The 24,166-nt window shown below is 46.6% G+C and overlaps 1 protein-coding gene across 1 annotated transcript; it reads right to left on the bottom strand.

The window, feature by feature from the left end:
- Nucleotides 1-6,518: 6,518 nt before the first annotated feature.
- Nucleotides 6,519-8,366, bottom strand: LOC134367476 (emerin-like). Its single transcript, XM_063084228.1, has 6 exons — nucleotides 8,288-8,366; nucleotides 8,025-8,129; nucleotides 7,767-7,847; nucleotides 7,444-7,577; nucleotides 6,911-6,960; nucleotides 6,519-6,828 (listed from the first exon to the last, which is right to left on the bottom strand). Exons 1-6 carry the CDS (start codon nucleotides 8,364-8,366, stop codon nucleotides 6,519-6,521), a joined length of 759 nt encoding a protein of 252 aa, XP_062940298.1.
- Nucleotides 8,367-24,166: the final 15,800 nt, after the last annotated feature.

Genomic DNA, 24,166 nt, shown 5'->3' with positions numbered 1-24,166 from the left:
TTTTACCAAACATTCAAACAGGAATTGACACCGATTCTTCACAAACTATTCCAAAAGATTGAAACAGACGCAAATCTCCCAAACTCATTCTATGAAGCAAACATCATCCTGATACCAAAAAAGGTAAAGATAGAACCAAATAAGAAAACTACAGGCCACTATCCTTGATGAATATAGATGCAAAAATCCTCACTAAAATACTACCAAACAGAATACAGCAACACATACGTAAAATTATTCACCACGATCAAGTGGGATTCATCCCAGGGATGCAAGGTTGGTTCAACATACGCAAATCAATAAATGTGATACACCATATTAATAAAGTCAAACACAAGGACCATATGATCATCTCTATAGATGCTGAAAAAGCATTTGATAAAGTTCACCACTCATTCATGACCAAGACCCTCTATAAGTTAGGTATAGAGGGAAAGTATCTCAACATAATTAAAGCCATATATGACAAACCCACCACCAAAATGTCCATACTACCCAAAGTGATATACAAATTCAATGCAATCCCCATCAAAATTCCAAAGACATTTTTCTCAGAAATGGAAAAAACTATCCAGACATTTATATGGAATAACAAAAGACCATGCATAGCCAAAGCAATGCTGAGCAAAAAAAAAAATAAAGCTGGCGACATAACACTACCAGACTTTAAGCTATACTACAAAGCTATAATAACCAAAACAGTATGGTACTGGAATAAATACAGACACACTGATCAATGGAATACAATAGAGAATCCAGAAATCAACCCACACACTTACTGCCATCTGATCTTTGACAAAGGCACCAAGCCTATTCACTGGGGAAGGGACTGCCTCTTCAGCAAATGGTGCTGGGATAACTGGATATCCATATGCAGGAGAATGAAACTAGATCCATACCTCTCACCGTATACTAAAATCAACTCAAAATGGATTAAGGATTTAAATATACACCCTGAAACAATAAAACTTCTTAAAGAAAAAATAGGAGAAACACTTCAGGAAATAGGACTGGACACAGACTTCATGAATACGACCCCAAAAGCACGGGCAACCAAAGGAAAAATAAACAAATGGGATTATATCAAACTAAAAAGCTTCTGTACAGCAAAAGAAACAACTAACAGAGTTAAAAGACAACCAACAGAGTGGGAGAAAATATTTGCAAAATATATATCTGACAAAGGATTAATATCCAGAATACATAAGGAAGTCAAACAACTTTACAAGAAAAAAACAAGCAACCCAATTAAAAAATGGGCAAAAGAGCTAAGTAGGCATTTCTCTAAGGAAGATATACAAATGCCCAACAGACATATGAAAAAATGCTCAACATCACTCAGCATCCAGGAAATGCAAATCACAACCACACTGAGATACCATCTAACCCCAGTTAGGATGGCTAAAATCCAAAATACTCTGAACGATAAATGCTGGCAAGGTTGCGGAGAAAAGGGAACTCTCAAACATTGTTGGTGGGACTGCAAAAAGGTGCAGCCTCTATGGAAAATGGTATGGAGGTTCCTCAAACAATTGCAGATAGATCTACCATACGACCCAGCTATCCCACTGTTGGGAATATACCCAGAGGAATGGAAATCATCAAGTCGAAGGTATACCTGTTCCCCAATGTTCATCGCAGCACTCTTTACAATAGCCAAGAGTTGGAACCAGCCCAAATGTCCATCATCAGATGAGTGGATACGGAAAATGTGGTACATCTACACAATGGAATACTACTCAGCTATAAAAACGAATGAAATACTGCTATTTGCAACAACATGGATGGACCTTGAGAGAATTATATTAAGTGAAACAAGTCAGGCACAGAAAGAGAAATACCACATGTTCTCACTTATTGGTGGGAGCTAAAAATTAATATATAATTCACACACACACACACACACAAAAAAAAAAAAAAAAAACCGGGGGGTGGGCGGAAGAAGATATAACAACCACAATTACTTGAAGTTGATACGACAAGCAAACAGAAAGGACATTGTTGGGGGGGGGAGGGGGGAGGGAGAAGGGAGGGAGGTTTTGGTGATGGGCAACAATAATCAGCCACAATGTATATCGACATAATAAAATTTTAAAAAATAAATAAATAAATAAATAAATAATAAAAGAAATTGTAGATATCAGTAGTGTTAACTACCTAGTACATACGAGGGGTTTCAAAAAGTTCATGGAAAGATTCATATTATCTTTTAATTCTATTTGGCCATGAACGTTCTAAGTGGGCTTGTACTTGCAATTGCTGACTTATATTCAATATCCAAATATCTAAATTTGAAGGGTTTTATTATTCTGAAAATATGTAAAAATAAAATACTGTATGTGAAATTGAAAAAAAAATAGTTGGTTATCGCCATCTAAGTGTATTCGTGTATCTCTATGCATCTATCTATCTGTTTATGTATATCCCGCTATCACCTGTTTATCATCTCTATGATAAGACTCTATGCAGACCCTTGATGGAAGATCTTCGGGCCATGGCCCAAAGTGTTTAGTGAGAGGAACATGTACTGTTTTGATTTAACACACTTCCCTTCTGGGGGCCGGAGTCCAGGGTGTGGTGGAGTGACAGTCCCCCCTTCCCGTACTTCCTTGCCCTCCCGACACTGGCCGGGGATGCCCCACGCCACCAGCCCTGCCAGAGAACCTCACAGGGAGGGGGAGGGGAGGCCAGCCCACAGGCCCCGGGAAGCCCCACGCCAGGGCAAGCAAGTGGGAAGGCTCAGTGAGGAGCCGAGCTGGGCGAGGAGGACAGGCTCGGCTGAGCCGGGCCGGAGCTGCCACGACCTGAGAAAATGGAGGCAGCCCTGGGGCGGTGAGTGGCCCAGTGATGCAGGCAGAGGCCGGGTGGGCGTCAGCCCCCTGAGCAGGGCCGGGTCGGGGGTCACTCACAGGGCTGTGCCAGGTTGGGCGCTCACTCTCTGCCTCTGGTTTGTCACCTTCCCCGTTCTCGGTTCCCGCCTCCTCGGGCTGCTCGCTCGGTCCCACGGCGCGGCTCAGGCACTCCCAGGAATCTTCTTTTATGCCGGCCTGAAACCTCAAATCATGAATAGGGCAGCTGGCTGCCGTCAGCGTGGCCCCGGCCTCCGGGATCCTGTCTGCATCCACAGCAGCTCTGGCGCCATGTTCCCTGTTTAGAGACTCGCTTTTTCAGCTAAGAAACAGTTCTTTTCCTGCTCCATACTTCAAAGCTGTTGCCTGTAAATGAGGCAGCCTCTCCTGCCGAGGGCAAAGTGGCGGTCAGCCCCCACGACCGGCCACCAGCAGCGGTCCTCCCTTAAGAGATGGCAAGAGGAAGGTCCACAAGTTTCCCAGCTGCCTAAGGCCCAGTGGCCACCTTTTCCACCTCAGCTACTCGGCGCCAGCTGCCGCAGCCTGAGATTTACTTTTTAAAGGATCTCTTTGGCTGCTTTTGAGAGAAAGGACAGAGGCAATAAGAGGCCATAGGAGGATCAGGTGGGTGGCCAATGCAGCCTGTTGTTTAGGCTAGAGATGGTGGCAGCTTGGACTTGGGGTGTGACCACAGAGATGAAGAGAAGTGGGAGGATTGGGAGGATCAGTTGAAGGTGAATGGACAGACCTTGGTGACAGAGTAGATGTAGGAACTGAGGAAGAGAAGGAGGTGTGAGGAATTAGTCCCAGGCTCCGAGCTTAGACCACCATGGGAATGGGGTGCAATTTAGGAGGAGGGAGAGATCATAGGGCCTGGAGGGAGGGGCACATCTAAACTGAGGAGTCTTGCTGGGACCTAGTTAGGTGCCTCAAGACAAAAGTGCCCCAATGACCCCTTCCAGGAGCAGTGAAGACGTGGTGGGCCTGGTGGAGCGAACCCTCTGCCTGAGAGGGGCGGCCCAGGCTGTTCATGAGAAAAGTTCTGTGTGTGGAGTTGGTGCTGTGGAGAGGCCAAGGAACCGCGGTGTCACTAAGGCTTCTGTGCCTGCGCGTTGGGCTCCGTTGCTGGGAGCCAGGAGAAATGCTCTCTGGGCAGGATACATGTTTTTATCCCACAAGTAATAACATGAGAAATTACACGTAAAAGAGTCCAAGCTGTCGAGATGTATATGGAGTAAAATGTGGACTCTGCCACCTCTGATTCAATAGCTTGGTCCTCGGTGACACCCCCCAAAGCCTGTTGTGACCTTTGTCCAAGATAAAACTCACATCACATAAAACCCTGGCTCTTAAAGTATGTAATCCGGTGGTTTTTCATACATTCCCTAAGTGGATCTTATGCTCCCTGAGGTTTGCTGCTGACTAGCCCAAGGCAAGTTCACCCTCAGGGCAAATGAGAGTCTCTGAAAGTGCAGCAAACTCTTGAGAGGTGGTTCGGTGCAGTGTGACTTGACACTGACATCACTGACAGTGGGTCGCACTGGGAAGAGAAATGTCCTTTGTGGGCCTGCAAGAGGGCACACTTTTATATTTTACTCCATATAAATCTTGACAGCTTGAACTTTTTGCATATAAGAATTCATGTTATTACTTTTGCGACAAAAACATAGAGAATACAAAAGAAATCACTGTGATAATTGAAGGCATCGTTGAGAAATAGGGAAGTGAACATGTTTCAGTCCTGGCTATGCAGCCCCATCACTGTGGGATATAGGGCAAGTCCATTTCCTTTTTGGGCGTCAGTTTCCCTATCTTTACTATGAAGAAAAATTTCCACTGCCTTTCTGCTCTGAAGGGCAGGACTCTGTGAGCCTAAGGATGTCATCATGTGTCCCAAGTGTCCCATGTGCCTTTTCTGTCCCTAATGCATCTTCATCCCCTCCACACTCCCAGGAGTTCAAATGGTCCCTGTGAAGCGGATGGAGTAGGGAGAGCAGGGAAAGACTGTGTAGATGACTTTAGCAGTGAGTTTATGAGTTTATTTATTTATTGTATAAAGTTAAGGTGCACAAAATGATGTTTTGATATACATACCCATAGTAAAGGGGCGCAAGCACCAAGCTTGTCACTAGAAGGGGATGTGAGGACAAAAGGGCCTTCTAAGAAAGTGAGATAAAGGATGGAAGGTGGGATAAGTGCATGAATTGGCCTTGTAGGGGCAGAGGCAGTTCATCCATTGCCAGCGGGCCAGAGCAGAGAATAGGGACACAGGCACAGACAGTGAGTAGGTTTGATGGTGGGAGGATGACGTGATTCTCAGCCAGTTGCACGTGTTTTCTCAGTGAACTATGGGGCAAGGTCATCACCAGGGATGTTGGAAGTTTGAGGAGAGAAGAAGGGGTGAAAGAGTACTTCTGGAGAGAGGGACGAGGAGTATAATACCAGGGAATTGGCCACCAAATTTCAGCAGGCCCGCGTTAGGGAGAGATGGCCCCCGACAACATTCAGCTCTTCAAGCACAGCTGGGAAGCAGGCTAGTCCTGTGGAGTTCAGAGAGGCAGGGGGCTGTAGACACACAAGGGCACTGGAGGGAGAGAGAGGCAAAGGAACTAAAGGGGTTGTTAAGGGAGTGTTTATAGGGCTGGATGGTGCATCTAACTGGATAAACAAGAAGGGCATGGCGTGTGTATGGGTGAGCAGGTGCACGCCTGTGGATGGTCAATGGATTCATGGACACTTTGGGGAACTTCAGAGTCTTTGAAGCTTTTTCTCCTGTGTCATTAAATAAGCAGCAATTCCAGGAGCTCAGGAGTGCTCCACCAGCTATGTGCCCTTGGATGCTGAGGTTGGCTTTGGCTTTTCCTGGTTAAAACACCAGACTACCTGTATGCTGCATTTCCAACTGGGTTCTCTCCACACACTTTGTTGTATTATAGTAATTTTTGTAAGTAGGCATCCCTCAGTATCTGGGGGGATTGGTTCCAGGACACCTCCCACCCCCACCCCACCCCACCCCCATACCCAAATCCACTGATGCTCAAGTCCCTTATATAAATGGCATAGTATTTGCATGTAACCTATGCACATTGTAAATGCTTTGGGGAATGAGTTAAGGAATAAAACCTACAAACAAAACACAAACATATCTATGGGTAGCATTTGATCCCCAACCCAAGACCAAAACAGAAATGCAAAGCCAGATAGTGATCCTTGAGATCCAAGACCAGAGGCCCCATGCCATGGGAGCCCAACCCCTCCCCCAGCACGAAGAGCCAATACATTACAAATAAATGGTCTTTTTATTGTGTGTCCATGAAAACAAAGTCAGGGTGGCCTTTGGCCAACAAGGTGTCAATGAACAAGAGGCATGCATGACAACAACCGTATTCTCCTCGGGAATGAGTTCTTTCCCTCCCAGGCCTTAAGGGTCACACGCAACCAGGGCCAGGAGGCTCCAGAGGAAGGCAAGCCCAGGACCACCATACACTGGAGGGCCTGAGTCTGCTGCCTCCCTGGCAGGACAAGGCAGGGAGAACAGACACTGCCTCGGGTTAGGCCCAGCCTCCCAAAGCTAGAACACACGAAAAACCCCCACCCCACCCCCATCAAACACTGCTGAAGAAGTCAGCCAGGACTTCTGAGAAGAGCTGGCTCTGAAGCCAAAAACCCTCAGGGCTCCATCCAGAAGGGGTTGCCCTCTTGAAGCTCCCAGTAGTAGTAAACAAAGAGTAGGATGGCATTTAAGAGCAGGAAAAGCAGCAGCTGGCCCCAGAGCGGGACCCTAAGGGCCTGCTTTCCTGGCTGGATGGTGTATCGGGTGAGACATGAAGGGCAGGAACATGAAGATGAGGATAAAGAGGAGGAGGATGAGGATGTAGGATAATAGGACAGGTCCTGGGAGCTTTTGGAGATGCTGGAAATGCAGCTGTAGTGTGCGACGCTCTGGTAGGCACTGTCCAAGCCGTACACGGGGTGTTCCCTGAGGCAAAAGAGGGGAGCAAGTGGCCCAGGAGAGCCTCGGCCCAGAACCAGCCCCGTCCCTGGGCCTCTCCACTACCCACCTATCCTTGCTGTCCTCTTCGGAAGAAGATAAAAGACTGTCATCTTGAATCTGCAGAAGGAAGTCAGGGTGAGAGAACTGGTTGGTGGGATCACCATGGCCCTATCATATCCCTCAGTCCGAACTTCCTTGGTCAGCCCACTCAGACTATTACTTAAAGGCCAGGGACCTGCCCCTTCCAGAACCTCCTGGGTTGCCGGCCTTTTGACTGTGGGGCCTTGCCACTCGCTCAGTGACTGTCCTGGCTGCCTGTGCCCCAGCACCCTCCTTTCTACCCTAAGGATTCTCAGAAAGAGCATGAGCCTAGATCTCAGACCAGGGTCCAGGCCATGTGCCGTCCCATGCACTCTAGTCAAATAGTTCTCACGGCTCCCTAAAGTAGGGCCCTGACCAAACAGGTGTCTGCTGACCCTAGCTCTCCCTGGAGAATGAAGGGTGCACCCAGTGTCCCCCCTCCTGCACTGTATTTGCCCAAACCCAGCTATGGTCCCCTCAGGTCGGATCAAAGTACAGGATGCCTGACAGCCAGCTCGCCTGGTGGTTGAAGGTGTCAGCATTTGAGAGCAAAGTCACCGGCTGGTGGAAGTCCTTGGATGTACCCACAGAATCGGCCTCCCTGGAAGTCCTGGCGGTCAGGTAACTCTCCTCATAGTTCTCGTCATTACAGCCTTAGGAAGGTGGCCATGGTTAGCAGAGGAAGCATCGGTGTCCCCTGCCTGGCCCATTGGACCTAATCTGAATCCCATTTCGGGCTGCTGAGGGGTGGTGGGTGTTGGGGCCTCAGGTTCTCTCTGAGACCGGAGTCCCTGACGGAGTGGGCTGCAGGTATCAGGGTGCCCACCCCATCCCTTCCTTACCCTTGCTCTGGTCAAGTGAGGTATCCTCTTTCTTGGGCAGATTGTACATATCCGAAGAGCCCTCGAGTTCTGAATCCAAGTCTGAATGGGGGAGGGGGAACAGTCCATGTGCCCCCCCCCCCCAGGCTTTCTTCCCTTCTCTCCAGTGCCCCAGTCGGCCAACGCCCTTGCCACACACTCCCGACCCATCCTCCCCGTCGCCCATGCCCCGTTCCCATCCCATGGGCGGCCAGGCGGGCCTCTGGGGCTGGGTCTCACCGGAGAACCGATAGGAGGAGGCAGACGAGTTAGAGGGCGAAAGCCTCCTCCGCCTCTGGGTCATGTACTTGAAGATTTCCTCTTTCAAGAGATTGTCAGTGGAGCCTGGCCAGACACGGGGCACAAGGCGGTCAGGGGTATGGGCCGGAAACCTGGGGGAGAGCGCAGTGGGGACACGGGGAACGAGTGCGGGGGAAGGAGCGGGACGAAACGCGGGGAGCAGGGCCCGGGAGGTGACCCGCCTGCCGCCGGCCGCCGCGTACCCAAGACGTTCCTGGGCGGGATGTATTGGCACGGCAGGGCGGCCTGCTCCGGGTCCGACACAACCGCAGAGTCGTCCATGGCGGGCGCAGCAGGCACCGGGAGGCGGGAGGCGAAGGCCTGCGGGCGGCCCGGACCTGTCAACACAAGCCTAGCAACGGCCGCCTAGCAGCAGGGCGGGGGCAGCGCGAGCGCCTGGGGAGCAGCCGCGCTGGCGTCATGGTGGCGTCACGCGTGCGTCACAGTGGTGGGAGTGGGCGGGGCTGTGCTGCGCGCCGGGGGGCGGGGCTAGAGAGCCCAACGTCCCCAAGGGGGGCAGAGGCTGCAAGGCGGTGAGGGGCGGAGCCTGCACGAGCCAAAGGGGCGCAGACCGGTGTGGCCGTGGGAGTGGGGCGGGCACGGCGTGCGGCGACGTCACCTGCTGGGGCGTTTAAGCTGGACCGAAGAGAGGGACAGGACCTGCTGGAGCCGAGCCGGCAGACACTGGCCAGGACAGGGGAACGGGTGGGAAGGGCGCGCTTGGGGCAGTTCGGGTCCCTGAGTCTCTTGGGCTTCCCCTGTCCTTGCATCTCTCCGCCCCCTGCCGTCGCTCCCTGTCCCCGGTCTCCAGGTCACTGGTTCGAATCCCCAAACCAGACAACTGCCCCCCACCCAAAAAAAAAGAAAAAAAGAAAAAAAAAAAAAGGAACAGAAACTGAAAATGTAAGGACTGAGAATTTTCACAAATTAAAGTCAGGCACCAAACTACATATCCAGGAAGGTCAGAGAATACCAAGCATGTTAAGTGCACAGAAAGCTACACCTAGGTACATCATGGTCAAAGTACAGAAAATTAAAGTTTAAAAAAAAATCCAGAAACAAGACGGAAGCGGGGGAAAGCCTTACCTGTACAAGAACAAGGATAAGAACTACATCCAACTTATCCTCAGAAAGCAGACAAGCAAGAAGAGAGTAGGGTGAAATGTTTAAATTGTTCAGAGAAGAAAGCCAAACCTAGAATTCTTTACCCTGCAAAATTATCCTCCAGATATGGAGGCTAAATAAAGGCCTTCTCAGAGAATAGAAATTAAGGGAATTTGTTGCCAGTATCCTGCCTTGAAAGACGTGTTAAAAGTCCTTTAGACAGAAGGAATATGATACAGGTCAAAAACACAGATGTACATAAAGATAGGAAGACTATCAAAGAAGGAATAAGTGAAGGTGAAATAAAACCTTTTATTTTCCTAATTCTTACAATAACTGACAGATAATACTTTGTCCAGAATAATAGCTAAATGTAGGCAATTATGCATGATTTGTTCATATCATATGCATGGAAAATCTGTTATACGTATGTATTTTGCCTATATCTGCTTATACATAAGTGAAGTGCATGGCTGTGGAACAGGTTGGAAGATTTAGTATTCTATAATTATACACAGTGCTCACACACGCCATGAAGTGGTACAGAGTCATTGAAAGTGGACTTGCGTTAGTTGTAAGTGTGTATTACCAACTCTAGGGCATACACTAAAAAAGGTAGCAAAGGAAGTACAAGAAATATACTAAGAGAGGACAGATAATGGAATCATATAAACCACAAAAGGCAGTTAATAGTGGAAGACGAAACTAAGAACAAAGAACAGGGCCAACAAATAGAAAACTAACAGATACGGTAGATATTTATCCACCTCTATCAGTAATATGAACGGACTAAGTACACCAAATACGCCTTATATATGAATGGACTAAATACACCAATTAAATTCAGACATCGTCAGAGATGATCACAAAACAAGATGCAATTATATATTGTCTCCAAGAAATCCAGTTTAAATATAAAGAAATGTATTGATTAAAAGTGAATGAATGGAGAAAAATATACAATGCTAACACTCATCAAAAGAAAGCAGGAGCAGCAATTTTAATTTCAGACAGAGCAGACTGCCAATCAAGGAAAGTTATCAGGGATAAAGAAGGGCATTACGTAGGGATAAAGAAGGGCATTACGTAAGGATAAAGGGGTTCAGTGCTCCAAGGAGACATAACAATCCTTAATGTGTAAGCACTTGACCACGTATCACATTACATGGCAAAGACTGATAGAACTGTAGGGAGACAGAGATGAATCCACTATCTTAGATGGAGACTTTAAACGCCTGTATTAGAGGTGTCCAGACCCAGCAGGCAGAAAACTGGGAAGGACATAGCTGAACTCAACAACACCAGCAATCAACTGGATATAATTGACATTTATAGAGTGCTGCATCCAACTACAACAGCATACACAGAACAGTAAAGATCTATGCTCTCAGCAAGTTTAAAGTATACAGGACAGTATTGTTAACTATACTCAAAGGGTACAAAGTCTCAGTTATTCAATATGAATAAGTTCTGGAGATCTAATGCACAGCATGGTGATTATAGTTAACAACAGCCATTGTTAACTACTGTACAGTTAACAACAGCCATTGTTAACTATTGTATAGTTAACAACAACCACTCTTTTACCCTCAAAATTCTTACCTCGTAAATTTGAAATTTGAATTTACAACTCAAATTTCTTCTTTCTTTCTTTCTTTTTTTTTTTTAAGATGACTGGTAAGGGGATCCTAACCCCTGACTTGGTGTTGTCAGTTCCACACTCTCCCAAGTGAGCCAACTGGCCATCCCTATATAGGGATCCGAACCCATGGCCCTGGTGCTTTCAGCACCACACTCTCCCAAGTGAGCCATGGGCAGGCCCCTCAAATTTCTCATTTCTTGATGGAACAATGAGGAAGTCCTGTAGATGTGTAATGGTACCTAGGTAATATATGGATAGAAATAAAAAGAAATATCCATAAGTATTTGGTGCTAGGATGATGAAAATCATCCTTCTCGATTCTAAATCCTTATTTCCTTTAGGAATAATTAGTTGGCTATAAAAGTAAGTATGATGCTGTGGGCTGAATATGTACCCTAAAAGTTCATGTGTTGGAGACTTGATCTCCATTAGGAGGGTGGGAAATCCTATAATGGTAATTGAGACGTGAGGCCTTTAAGAAGTGATTAGATTGTGAGGACTGCACCATCACTAGCGAGGTCACAATTTTACTAGAGATAACTAGAAACACCTAGAGAAATAGTTGGTTCTATTCTTATATCTTGCTGATGTAAGGCATTGGTTATATAGAGACTAGTTGTATGTAGATAGCTAGTCATACTGAAAAAAAAAGTGAGGTAACCAGCATTAATATTTTAAGTGAGTAAATTTAAAATGAGTTTCTTCTAAAATCTAACATTTTACATTTTTTTCTCAGAAAAACAAGTACTGCAGATATGAAGTAGTACCTATGTAACCAGTTTGCTAGCAGTAAGTAGAGATAAGAAGGACAACAGGAGGAAAAGGGCTCAAAACCTTTAACTCTAACTGTTTATCTCATGTTGAAATATAGTTTTGTTCCTCTATATAATTAATGGTTTCTCGCTAATAATTTATCTGTAGTTAACTATTTCAAGGGAGGGAGTAGAAAACAGTACCGTGCTCTCAACTCTAGCTTCTTCTATCTGCCTGAAATAATGTGTTAGTGATTAACACAATCAAGCAGTACTTAAACTAATTTATTAGACATAATTTCTAAAACAGGTTTATACCTAGGCTTTTGAAAATAATAAACAGTCTTGTCTGATCTAAATTCTTATGTTTTCATAATATTGACTTAGTACAACTGATAACTACTAAACAAACTAGTTGAAGACAGAAAGCTGAATATCACATTCTATTCAACTCCAAATTCTCGCATTTTGTTGAACTGAGGGAGTATTACAGATGGGTACTGCTCCTTGCAAAACTAGTTAACTAGAGATGAACAGAAGCAAATAGAATAAATAGGAGAATGGAAGCAGAAAACACACATTTCTCAAGTCTCAGTTGTTATTTCTTATTAAAACAACGAGTTAATACTCTACAGAGATGTTGTAAATATGTAAGTAGTTAACAAGGCATAACTGGAGACAATTAGAATAACTAGGTAAAGGACAAAAGAAGAAATATTAGATTTTTCTCAAGTATAAATTATTAATTCTTGTTTGATAGTGTGTTAGCTCTGTCTATAGATCTCTCTATCTACCTGTCTATCTACCTACCTGTCAACTTCCCTAACTGGCTGTATCCAGGTAATTAGTTTACTAGGAATAAATAACAGTAACTAGAAAAACTAGTTGAAGACAGGAATTGAAAAATCGTTCTTCTTAACACTTCTTATTTATTGTTGGGAAAATGAATTAGTACTAAAAGCAAGTCATGCTTCCCAAGTCAGTAGTAAATGCAGACAATATGAATAAGAAGTGAAATGCAAGGAGTAGAAAAATATTCTTTGCAGATTAATTTTGTTGTTGCTGTTGAACTAATAAATTAGCTCTAGTTTACTGGGTTTTTCTATGAAACGTGTTAAAAAAAAAAAAAAAAAAAAAAAAAAAACAGCCAGCAAACATTACAATAACAAGGGAAGCCTGAACCTAAAAGTCATGTTCTTTTCCACTCTTAATCATTAGTTCTCATTGGAATAAAAAAGAAAAAAATTAGAAGAAGAGATGATGCTGAGTGTTACCTAGGAAAAAAGTTGTGAGGGCTAACTGGGGATAAATTGAATAAATATGGGATGCCAAGCAGTGTTGCTTTGCCTCCCACAGATTTGTCACCCCTTTTCCCCTGGGTGAGGGAGCTGCCAACGATTACTCAAAGCCCATCTTTTCTGAGCAGTGAGAAGCCCCGAAAAGTGGTTAATCTCCCAGAACCCTCAAGAACCAAGTATTCCTTCCATTTGGGAAATCAACCACGAGTTGGGGTTCTCTTCACGCATTTATTCTCCAGACCAGGAAGTTACAGGAAGAGTACATAGGTGGGGTTTTTGCTAAGTATAGTTAAACAAGTTTAACAATAGAAGCTCGTAACTTTCAGTAAGACAAGCAAGGTGTCATTCCATAATGCAATTTGCAACAAAAGCTTGATTTTAGCAAACACGGTCTTCTTATAGCAATTTCACAGTATCTCTACATATCAATCGGTAACCTGTCTGTCTTTGAGCCAGCAACCTTGCTGTGTTACAATTCTTGATCTCACAACAGAGACTATATAGCCTGGGGAAAATTTCCAGTTCTTGGTAAGGTTAATATTTGAAACTGCAAGGCTTTGGAAAACCAGGCCCTGTGAAGTACATTTGCCTTATGCATACTCCACAAAGCAGGGGAAACCCATCCTTATCTTTTTATTACTTATTTTTGTTGGGATGATAAAGTCTTAACTACCAACATCTGTTGGTAAATACGTAATTCATATAGTTGATGCTAGAGATAGCTAGAAACATCCAGACGAAGGAATCGATGCTGATATAAACCTAAAACCGGTTTATTCCAGGAAGTTGCATAACCATTTTTTTAACTCAAAATTCTTAATTTGTGTTAGAAATATTAGCTCATGCAATAGACATCTACTTTGCCCAGGTGAATAATTAACTGGAGATAAATAGATGAAGCCACTATGTGGAAAAACACATTCTTTTCAACACTACTTCTCATTTCTTATTGAAATAAGGTGCCACTATTCTAGATATTTAGTGGTACCTAGGCAAATATGAAGAGTCAACTAGAAATTACTGGTAAAACCTTGCTGAATATGGGAAGTTGAAAAACACATTCTAGTCAACTCTAGGTTCCTGTTTCTTTAGGGAATGTTGACTTAGTACTATGGATATAGTAAGTGGAGTTACCAAGGTAAGGTTTAATTACACCTACCTCCATAAACTAGAATAACTGGCTGAAGACAGGAAGAGTAAAGTCACATCCTTCTCCACATTTCTCATTTCTTGGTGCAGTAGTGAGCTAGTCTTGTGGATGGGTGGTAGTACTTAGGGAATCACACGATGAGGAGCAAGAAAAGATGGCTAGAATAAATATTTGATGCCAGGAATATGAAAAAAAATATTCTCCTCAATTAGAAACGCAGGTTTCCTGTAGGAACAATGAGTTAACACTAATTGGGACTAGAGATATCTCTGTGAGGCACTGATTGAATTTCCTTTGGGTATGTGCTCAACAGAGGGATTGCTGGATCATATGGTAGTTCTGGTTTTGATTTGATTTTCTGAGGAACCTTCACACTGTTATCCATCATAATTGTACCAACTTACATTCCCACCAACAGTGTACAAGGTTTCCCCTTTCTTCACATCCTTGCCATCACCCGTTACCTCTTGACGTTTGGGGAATAGCCATCCCAACAGACATGAAGTGAGATCCGATTGTGATTTTGATTTTCATTTCCCCGATTATTACTGATGTTGAGCACCTTTAATATACCTTTTGGCCATTTGTATATCTTTTGTGGAGAAAGATCTGTTCAGATCCAACACACATTTGTTAATTGGGCTACTTGGTTTTTTGCTATTGAGTTGTGAGTTCCGTGTATATTTTGGATACTGAGCCTTCTCAGATATATGCTTCACAAATATTTTCTTTCAATCTGTAGATTGTCTCTTCATTTTGTTAATTGTTTCTTTGGCTATGCCGAAGCCATTATGGTTGATGGAGTCCCACTTGTTTATTTTTGTTTTTGTTTCCTAAACTTCTGATGTGACATTCAAAAAATTATTGCCAAGGCTAACATGGACAACATTTCCCCCTCTATTTTCCATTAAGAGTTTTATGATTTCAGGTCTTATGTTGAGGTTTTTAATCCATTTTGAGTTGATGTTTCTATATGGTGTCAGATAAGGATCCACGTTCATTCTTTTACATGTGGATATTCAGTTTACCCTGCACCATTTCTTGACGACACCATTTCTAACTCAAGAATGCAACTTCAACACCCAATTCAGTTACTAGCCTGCCGGCTTGTTATATAAACACTATTGGAAAATCAACACTGCGATATCAACCCTTTCCTGAATGGCCAGCCTTCCCTATATATTTCAGCTTGCTAGCCCCCACAATGTGTGAGTTGATTCCTTAAAAGAAATCACCTAAAACATATATGCGTTATTTATACATAAATATTAAATAACACCACTTAAACATATACGACATGAAATATTACATATCACACATGCACACACGTGCACACACACAGACACATATACCCCGTTGCTTCTGTTTCCCTTTCTATGGGGAAGCCAGCCTAATACAGCTGAGCACGTTTATTCACTGATCTCCAGAGCCTTCAGCCGGTCATTCGAAGCATGAAAACAGAAAATCGAGGGGAGCTATGGGAACAGCTGGAAAATAAGTTGAAATGGACAACTTTCTGGGTAGTAGCCAAGAAATGAACGGACTTCAGGGTACGGCAGAGTCTAAGCTGCTCTGGGCGGGTTGGGAGGTGAAAGACGGCACACACCTCCCTGGGCGAGCTCTTCCGGGAACGCTGGGTGGCTGCGAAGGGAAGGCTCAAGGCCAGAACAGGAGTTGGAAGAGTCCGATCTCACGTTGGGACCCAGCCGAGGTTTCTCAGCCAGGCAATGCGTGCAGCCACCTCCTAGCAGAGATCTGATGCCACCCGGCAGAAGATTGGCGTCTCGGACGCCCGCCTCCCACCAGGTGCCCAGGATGCCCGGGAGAAGCTTTTGCAGGAAGCCGCCTGGTTGCGGATCAAAGGGCAAGTGCGGGATGGCAGAGAGATGTTGAAATCCTACAGGCAGCAGAGCACAGTGCCCCAGAAGCCCCGCCACCTGGCCGAAGCCCTGGGGAAGATCAGCTGGAAGAGGAGTTCCCCTGCTCCCTTCATGAGCCACCCACTGGGACAATGAGCCCTGGGTGACGACAGAGGCCCTGGAAAGCCGCCTGCCGCCAGGGCAGGGCGACACTGGGCTGCCCGCCCCTGGGGGGCGTGCCTGCAGGGGGCGTGGTTCCGCACAGCCCCGCCTTCTGCACGCACCGCCAATCAGCGAGGCCGTCTGTTGCCGCGAGGGCGCTCACCCACAGGCCCTCAGAGCCGCGTCGCCAACAGGCGTCACGGAATCCCCTGAGGCGTGCGGTTGCCTGAGGGTTCCTCAGGTTAGGCGCCCTCTGGCGGGTCGGCTTGGCCCTGCGGCCCAGGAGCATGAGGGCGTGGGTGCGGGGAGGGCCCAGCGGACATCTGAGGAGACATCCTGGCTTGGGCGTCGGTCCCCTGGGGTGTGCGACCCGGGCCCGGCAGGCGAGCGCGTTGGGAGGGTGGCAGTGGGCCACGTGTGTGCGGTCTGGCGGGGAAGGGACCGTCCACGTATGCCCCTCCTGCCCTGCCGGCCACCCGTCAGGACGGACACTCGGGCCCCTGACGGTCACCAGGGGCGTCCGGGCCGGCGACCGGGCAGTGGCCTCGCCTGGAGGTCCAGGACCTGGGCGGCGGGTTTGCTTCCCGTGGAGACGGCCGGGAGGTGGTCATTTGAATGTGGCTACTTGTATTGAGGATCATGGCTCATCATATGGAAGGCGACGCGTCTAATTTCTTTTATTCCTGTGGGGCGGGGGGAGGGAAAATAAACTGAGGGCCAATCAAGATTCTTCAGTTTGTAATGGGTACAGTTACCCCTTAAGTACATAACAACCCCACTCTCCACGTAGGCATGACCGCTATGCATAAAATTAACGAACAAAAGAAGAGAAAAATGGAAAGGGATTCATTCGCACCCAGTTATTCCACCCATGCACTGCGATCCTATGAAACCTAAGACTTTCTAAGAAAAATGCGTGAAACTTGCTGCGGAGTGAATCTGGCAAAGGAAAGGTGCAAGAAGAGGCATGAAGGTTTTTTCTTTATTTAAAATACTTTTATTTTTTTAAAATTGTGCCCTTATTACAATAAAGGGATCTGCCAGGTCATCCGTTTATGGAAATACGTGTCTTGAGGAAGGTTTGCTATCACAAACCCAGTAGGTGCACAGAAGCTCCAATACACAGGTAGTCATGGTAGAGGGGCCATCGGGTGAAGATGAGAGAATTCCTGCCTCTGGGGAACGGTGTGGGGGTCATGTCGACCTAGGGGCACCACTTTGAGACAACTTGCTGAGGATGTGTTCTTTAGTTTTCGACTAAGATGTAAATAATTCCCTCACTAGGGAAAGCGGGCAACAGAAGTTCCCAAGTGACAGGGCTTCCAAGGTAATCCTTCCCAAAATCACGGTTGTCGACTGGAGAAGTCAATGCTCATTGTTATCTTGTTCTTTCTCTCCTCTGCTAAGGAACAGATGCAACAGAAGAAAGGGGATGGTCCAAAGGAGTACGCTACTCTCTTTGCAAATGCTACTTCCTGGTGATCTGAAATTGACTCTGACATTACAGATTGTTGAGTCTCCATGTAGAAAGTATTTCTCTTTTATTGTCAACTGGGTATTCTCCCTCTGCAGGCAGTGTTTGCTTTGATGTCAGACTAAAATACTGGACGCATTTTCACATCACGCCCTCCTAGACCTTGGCATCAATTTACAAACTTATTCTGCTGTTATCGATGTTCAATTTTTCTCACATGCTCCTGGTGGGTAAGAGAAGATTAATAGTTGGTTATCGCCGTCTACGTATATTCATGTATCTCTATGCATCTATCTATCTGTTTATCTATATCCCTCTATCACCTGTTTATCATCTCCCTATCTCTATCTATCTCTACCTCCGTTGTTAGTTATATCTGTCTAGCTGATCACCTGTCAGTCTATTTTGCCATTCTTTATATCTCTCAACCGTCAATTTTCGACACGAGTATATTTATATATGTCTACCTCTGTATCCATGTATCTTCGTCCCTACCTCTCATCTATCTGTCTCCTTCTAATCATTCCTCATCATTCCGTACATCTAACTACCCCTTCTATCTATTGCATATTATCCATCTTTTTCGATCTCTATATCCATCTCTCTTTAGGTATCTCCATCGACCTATGTGTCGATTTCTGTCTCCCTGCCTCTATGTATCTATGTAATTAACTGTACACCATCGGCCTATCTACCATCCACCCATTTACCTGTCTGCCTGCCTACCTTACCTACCTGTCTCTCCAGAGATAAGGAAGAGAGTTGTATTGCCATTAGAACAAAATAGGAATGTAAATTATCTGGAAGATTCTATGCAGACCTTTGATAGAAGCTCTTCGGGCCATGGCCCATAGCGTTTGGTGAGAGGAACATGTGCTGTTTTGATTTAACACACTTCCCTTCTGATTGTGTCTGTTAAGGAAGCATCAGCTTTTGTAATCAGAAAAATCACTGGGATTGCCGTTCTGTATCTGTTGAAAATGTTCTCTGAAAAGATTTCACACTGGAAAAGAGCAGCCAAATGTGAGTAATGAATAATATCCTAGTGGGCTCTACAATTCTTAAGGGGTTGTAACTGTCTTATAGAAATATGTTTGTTGCATACGTAGTAAAGGGATTCAGAGAACTATATCTATAAATATATATCTGTATGTATAAAAATCCTGGAGCCCATGGACTCACGTGATTGCAACAAGAATTCCTGGGTGATTGGATTACTGATGCTTACTATGCTCAGTATTTGGTAATTTTGAAGATTATTTTAGATTTTTCCATGTATACTTTCAAAACGAGGAACTAAACGGAGCTCAAACTAGCATTCATACTGGAAGCAAGTACAGGGGGGATGTGTACAGACAGTGAGCTGGATCATAGGCTTCCACGCCAGGCATCCTGGGTTTCTAACATCTGCTTGTATGTGGCCGTGAGTGTGTGTGAGCGTGTGGGAGAAAGAGTGCGTGCCTGTGTTTTGGGGTGTGGGTGGTCACGCTTGACGGTGCTCGATCACACCTGTTTTCTAAGAGGGGCTGGCAGGTCCAGCTGAGGGGAGAACGAAGTGGCCGAGTCTCCTGTTATTCCTTCCTCCTGTAGTTGTGTCCTCAGGTGACCCCTGGGCTTGAGAACCCAGCACCCTTGAGTACTCTAAAGAAGAGGGCGCCAACCTGTGCGAGCGCGCACTCTCGTTCGGGGAAGACTGTGTGCAGATTGTCTCCAAGGTACGTGTATTTCATCATCATGACCCATTTCCTGTTACGTCGACCAGTGTGCGTGAACAAAGACATACATATGTGCATTCATTAAAGAGAGAAGTTTTGCATCACAAAACATAGAATGTGAAGTCAATACCGCACCAGGTAACGTGCAGAAATCAGTCATGACACTTATTTGGACGACGTATAGAGAAAACTAGGACATGTGAACGGAGTATTTGGGATGGAAAGATAGGAAGAGTAGGACGGATAGAACAATCGCAGCTTCTGCAGAACACATTCCTATAAAGTCGGAAATTCCATGAGAGTTTGGAAATATCAGCAAAAGTATGGCGTAGCGAGATTCACTGAAATGACGTCAGAGAATGGACACTCACTAGGAAATATATCCAATTATGCTCTCATGTTACCAGCTATCGTGTAATACAGTACGTGCTCGCACGTGCACAGGGATGCATAGGTAGTGTACTGGAAGCACGTACACCATCGTCTTCACAGTAAGGTGCCATCCCCCCTAAACATCTTTCTATGCATGTCTTGTTCTCGCAAGCTCATTCAATGCGATTTGAGAATCAGAAAAACACAATAACGTCAAAAACCCTATTTTCGTTACACACACACAGATGGTCACAAACACATGACTGATGTTAAATCCATGTGTCTAAGGCATACGCGATCCCCAAAGCAGTGGTTCCCCCGGTTCTGCCGCGTGAAGAGACTAGCATATGCCATGCAGCATACCGTGGAAATATTTTGGAATGCAAGAGGAGGAAAATAAAGAAGGCATGTACATTATGGATGAGATTCAGATATCAGCTCTGTTTCAAAAAGGCATGCATCCTAGAGTTGGGGAAGGGAACGGGATCATTTTATCCCGACTTAATTGGCTCACGTTGCTTCCTCTTTTGAATTTTCCAGATTAGCATGAGAACATAGTACATAGGTCCTGGGTATCTATACTAGGTGCCACCTGATCTCTGAAGAACAGTGCCCTTCAGAAGCACGCAGCGGGGTAAAGGGTGTGCGGAGAAGCGGTTGGAGTGTGAGAAACAAGAGATCCAGCTCACGGAACCGGACCTGCCTCCATCCACGTGACGTTCGGTAAGACTTCCCCATTCACTCGCAACCATCTCGTGTTGACATTTGGGGGTGCGATCGTCTTTGCACCTCACTCTATGCATACGTGTCTTCATAACGAGCATCACAGCTTTGGTGCTGGAAGACAAGAGTTTTGCACCACACTATAGAGGTGCAGGTTGCAGCCAATGACTCGTGCCTGCAGCAATCCCTACTAACCATGACAGCCAGGAATCATCAGGATGACCTCACAGACCTCTGGATTCTGAGTTCATGCTCTTGAACATGACATAGGGCTGGCTCCCAGCATCGGTATGTAGGAGATGGCCTCGGGCTTCTTGGGGTGGACAGGGCAGCATGGGCACCCTAGGCAGGCAAAGAACGAATGAAGCATTCTCCTAGGTTGAAGCCCGAGGATCCCAGAAGGCGCAGAAATGGGATCCGTGACATGACACCCACGTCCCCATGTGGATGCTCTTCCACATGCAGTCATTACAATGAAGTAACACGGTGGCTTTGGACTGTTACAGAACTCCTCTAGCACCTTCCGTATTTTTCCCCAAATGCTTACCATTCATCTTCCCCTCTGTCTAAGGCCCGCTATTTTAATACCTTGTTTTATCTCATCAATCACCTTGAGCAGGGCGTTTCTAGTTTCACAAAAGGAATTCTTTCCTGATACGGTTCTTCTTTTCCTTTTCCCAATTCCAGTCTCCTCCAGTTCTTTCCACTGAAAACACGAGTACAAGCATCTCGGGGAGAACCAGGTGGAGGAGGACAACCCATGCAAGCTGGGAACGCTTTGCAGTCCGGAGTCAAAGGAGGCGTTTTAGAGCAGGGGTTTTGAGGGAAGACCTGAGTCAGCAGTGGGAAGGACATCCAGAAACCTCTGCCCCTCTTCATCACCTCTCAGGAGATGAAAAGATTCAAGTGAAAAACACAGACATAATGGCCCTGACGAAGTCTGAAATGGAAGGCATGGTCTCCTCGGCAGGGGCGCAGTGGAAGTTCAATGCCACAGCGGGAGAGGAAAGGGGGTGCAGAAGAGTCCTGAATGTGGTACTGGAGAAGCTGGATGAGAGAAGAAAACTGGGCCGAGGAAGAAAACCAGATGACCAGCAGACCAGTACAAGCTCCCAGGTGAAAAGCACAGACATAACGGCCCTGACGAAGTCTGAAATGGAAAGCATGGGCTCTTCGGCAGGGGCGCAGTGGAAGTTCAATGCCACAGCGGGAGAGGAAAGGGGGTGCAGAAGAGTCCTGAAAGTGGAACTGGAGAAGCTGGATGAGAGAAGAAAACTGGGCCGAGGAAGAATACCAGATGACCAGGAGACCAGTACGCCCTCCCAGAAGGTAGCTCAACAGCCGGCAAGTAGACCCCCTCGTAAAAAGTATGGCAAACGCAAAGGGGTCGTTCGGAGGAGTGCCGGGAAGAGAGAAGCCTCAGGATCACTGCCAGTTGGTGCAGAGAGTGAGGATGCCCTGTGCGGTGACAAATCACCGGTGCACACGACCTCTGCCCCTGCTCCAGCAGAAAGGCCAAGAAAGGCATCACGGAGGTCCAGCGCGTGCCACGATTTCCCGACACTGTCGGGACACGAGGGAGAGAAAGAGGGCAAGGCAAAGGCACAAGCCTCCACGGCTGCGTCCCGGCGTCCCACAGTCCTGGAGGAGGGTGCATGTGCTAATGATGGACAGGTGGCCCCATCCCAGCCACTGGGTCTCATCCCCAGTGTGCCCATAGCTCTGAACGCAGAGGCACAGGACACCTGGCCGAAGACCGTGGCTACTCACTCCGCGTGCTCTGCCCTCTCAGGGAATGCTGAGGACCGTGGAGAGGGGGCCTCGAAGCCAGGCGTGGAAGGGGCGGCCGCTTCTTCCGGGTCCCCTGCCCCTTCCAGGACCCCTGCCATGAGGCCGCGTGACTCCCTCTGTCTGGCAGACCGAATTAGGAAGCTACAAGCGGCAGTTTCTTCAAAAGGACTGCAAGAACACCGACCTCCTGCTGACTCGATGTCTAGGAATCCCATCCGCAAGGCTAAAATGGATGGCGGTAAACGAGGTGGACAACCTGCCAGCATGGCTCTGACACAGGAGCCTCCTCCAGTTGAAAGAGGAACGATGGTGTGATTTAAATTTCAAGACCACCCATTCTGGCCAGCCGTGGTGAAGAGTGTCAGCGCGTCGGAGAAGACCGCACGGGTGCTCTTGATTGAGGCAGACCTGCGCCAGGAGAGGAGCGGCATCCGAGTTCCTCTTCGAAGACTGAAGCCCCTGGATTGCAGAGAGAAAGACAGACTCCTGCAGAGAGCCAGGAAAGTGCACGAGCAAGGTGTTAACTGGTGTTTCTCCCTCATCTCCCACTACACACAAGCCATCGGCCGGGGTTCCTTCGTGGGCTCTTTCCTGGACTATTATGCCGCCGACGTCAGCTACCCACTCAGGAAAGCCATCCAAGAGGGCCCGCTGGAGATTGACTTTCCAAAGGTGAACTATGCCGACCTGGAAGACTCTGAGGAGGAGACCTCCCTGGGCGGGAAGAGGCCCTGCAAGAGGATTCTCCCCGACAGGATGAGGGCCGCTCGGGACCGGGACAACCACAAGCTGGTGGACTTCATCGTGAAGAGAAGGGGGGCCGACCACCACCTCCTGGACATCTTGAAGGGCAGGAAACAGTCCAGGTGGCTGACATCATTTCTGAATCCACCTAGGCACGCGCTCTGCGTTGAAACGTACCTGGAAGATGAGGACCAGTTGGATGTCGTGAGGAAACATGTACAAGAAATCTACACACAGATGGACAACACCATGCTGACTCTCATAAGAGACGACAAAGTAAAATTTGTTCTGGAAGTTCTCCTGCCAGAAGCAATCATTTGTTCCATCGCAGCACTTGATGGGCTGGATTACCAGGGGGCAGAAGAGAAGTATCTGCGAGGGCCCCCCCGTGCACTACTGTGAGAAAGAACTACTTGACAGAAACGTCATAAAGGAAAGGAGAAAGAGATCAGCAACCATGAGGACGGCTAACTAGGTCTCCTCCTGTGCCCCTACAGCGACAGACCCTTTTTCTTCTATCTTATTGCCACATTCCCATACTCCTTCCAAAAACGATTCTAAAAGGGAAGCAGAAAGTTAACGGGTCACCTGCGCCTAGTCCACATGTGAGTGAATGAAGTCCCTGCGTGCACTAGACCTTTGTCAGCCTTGTGCAAGACCTTCTTTGACTCTCTGTCTCCCTGAAATTCCATCTACCACAGTAGCTCTCCCTCAATGGCCGAATGATTTCCTGAAACGGATGGTCTCCTGGCTGTCTTCAAAACTGACGGTGACTGGATCCTCTTCCGAGAGCCATCTGTCCCCACGTGGACGGCAGCTAGCCTCATCGTATTCACAATCTAGCTACTCTACACCTATGAGCCAGGCTGACTGCGTGGGAGCCCGTCTACTCTCATATAAGTTCGAGGAAAGCAAGCACTTTGTTCTGCATCCTGTACCCCCAAGACCTAGTCATTTTTCTCAAGCCAACTGAGCTTCATCTTCCTGCTTATTCATCGGCTAGCTCCAACAGGTTCCACCAGCACACATGCAGACTGGCAAGTCATTCCAGGAGGCTGGAGCAGTAGATGGGCCAGGGCCGGGAATTTGAAAATGAGTTCTAGAAACAGCCTCCATTCGGCTAAACGTGACCCTCTTTGGAAGAGAATTAATTAAACGCACTCAATGGAAAGAGAACTTCTGAAGCCCATGAATAGTTATACTACCTTAACACAAGGCGTGTTTTGAGAATAAATGTTGGGAAAGCTAGTTTAGTTTTAAAACTTGATGTGAAAATAAACATTAAGGGCTTAACAG

Source organism: Cynocephalus volans, chromosome X (genome assembly GCF_027409185.1).
Source record: "Cynocephalus volans isolate mCynVol1 chromosome X, mCynVol1.pri, whole genome shotgun sequence".
NCBI classification, from domain to species: Eukaryota; Metazoa; Chordata; class Mammalia; order Dermoptera; family Cynocephalidae; genus Cynocephalus; species Cynocephalus volans.
The sequence above is the reverse complement of the archived record's forward strand: the minus strand, read 5'-3'. Positions and strand labels throughout refer to the sequence as shown.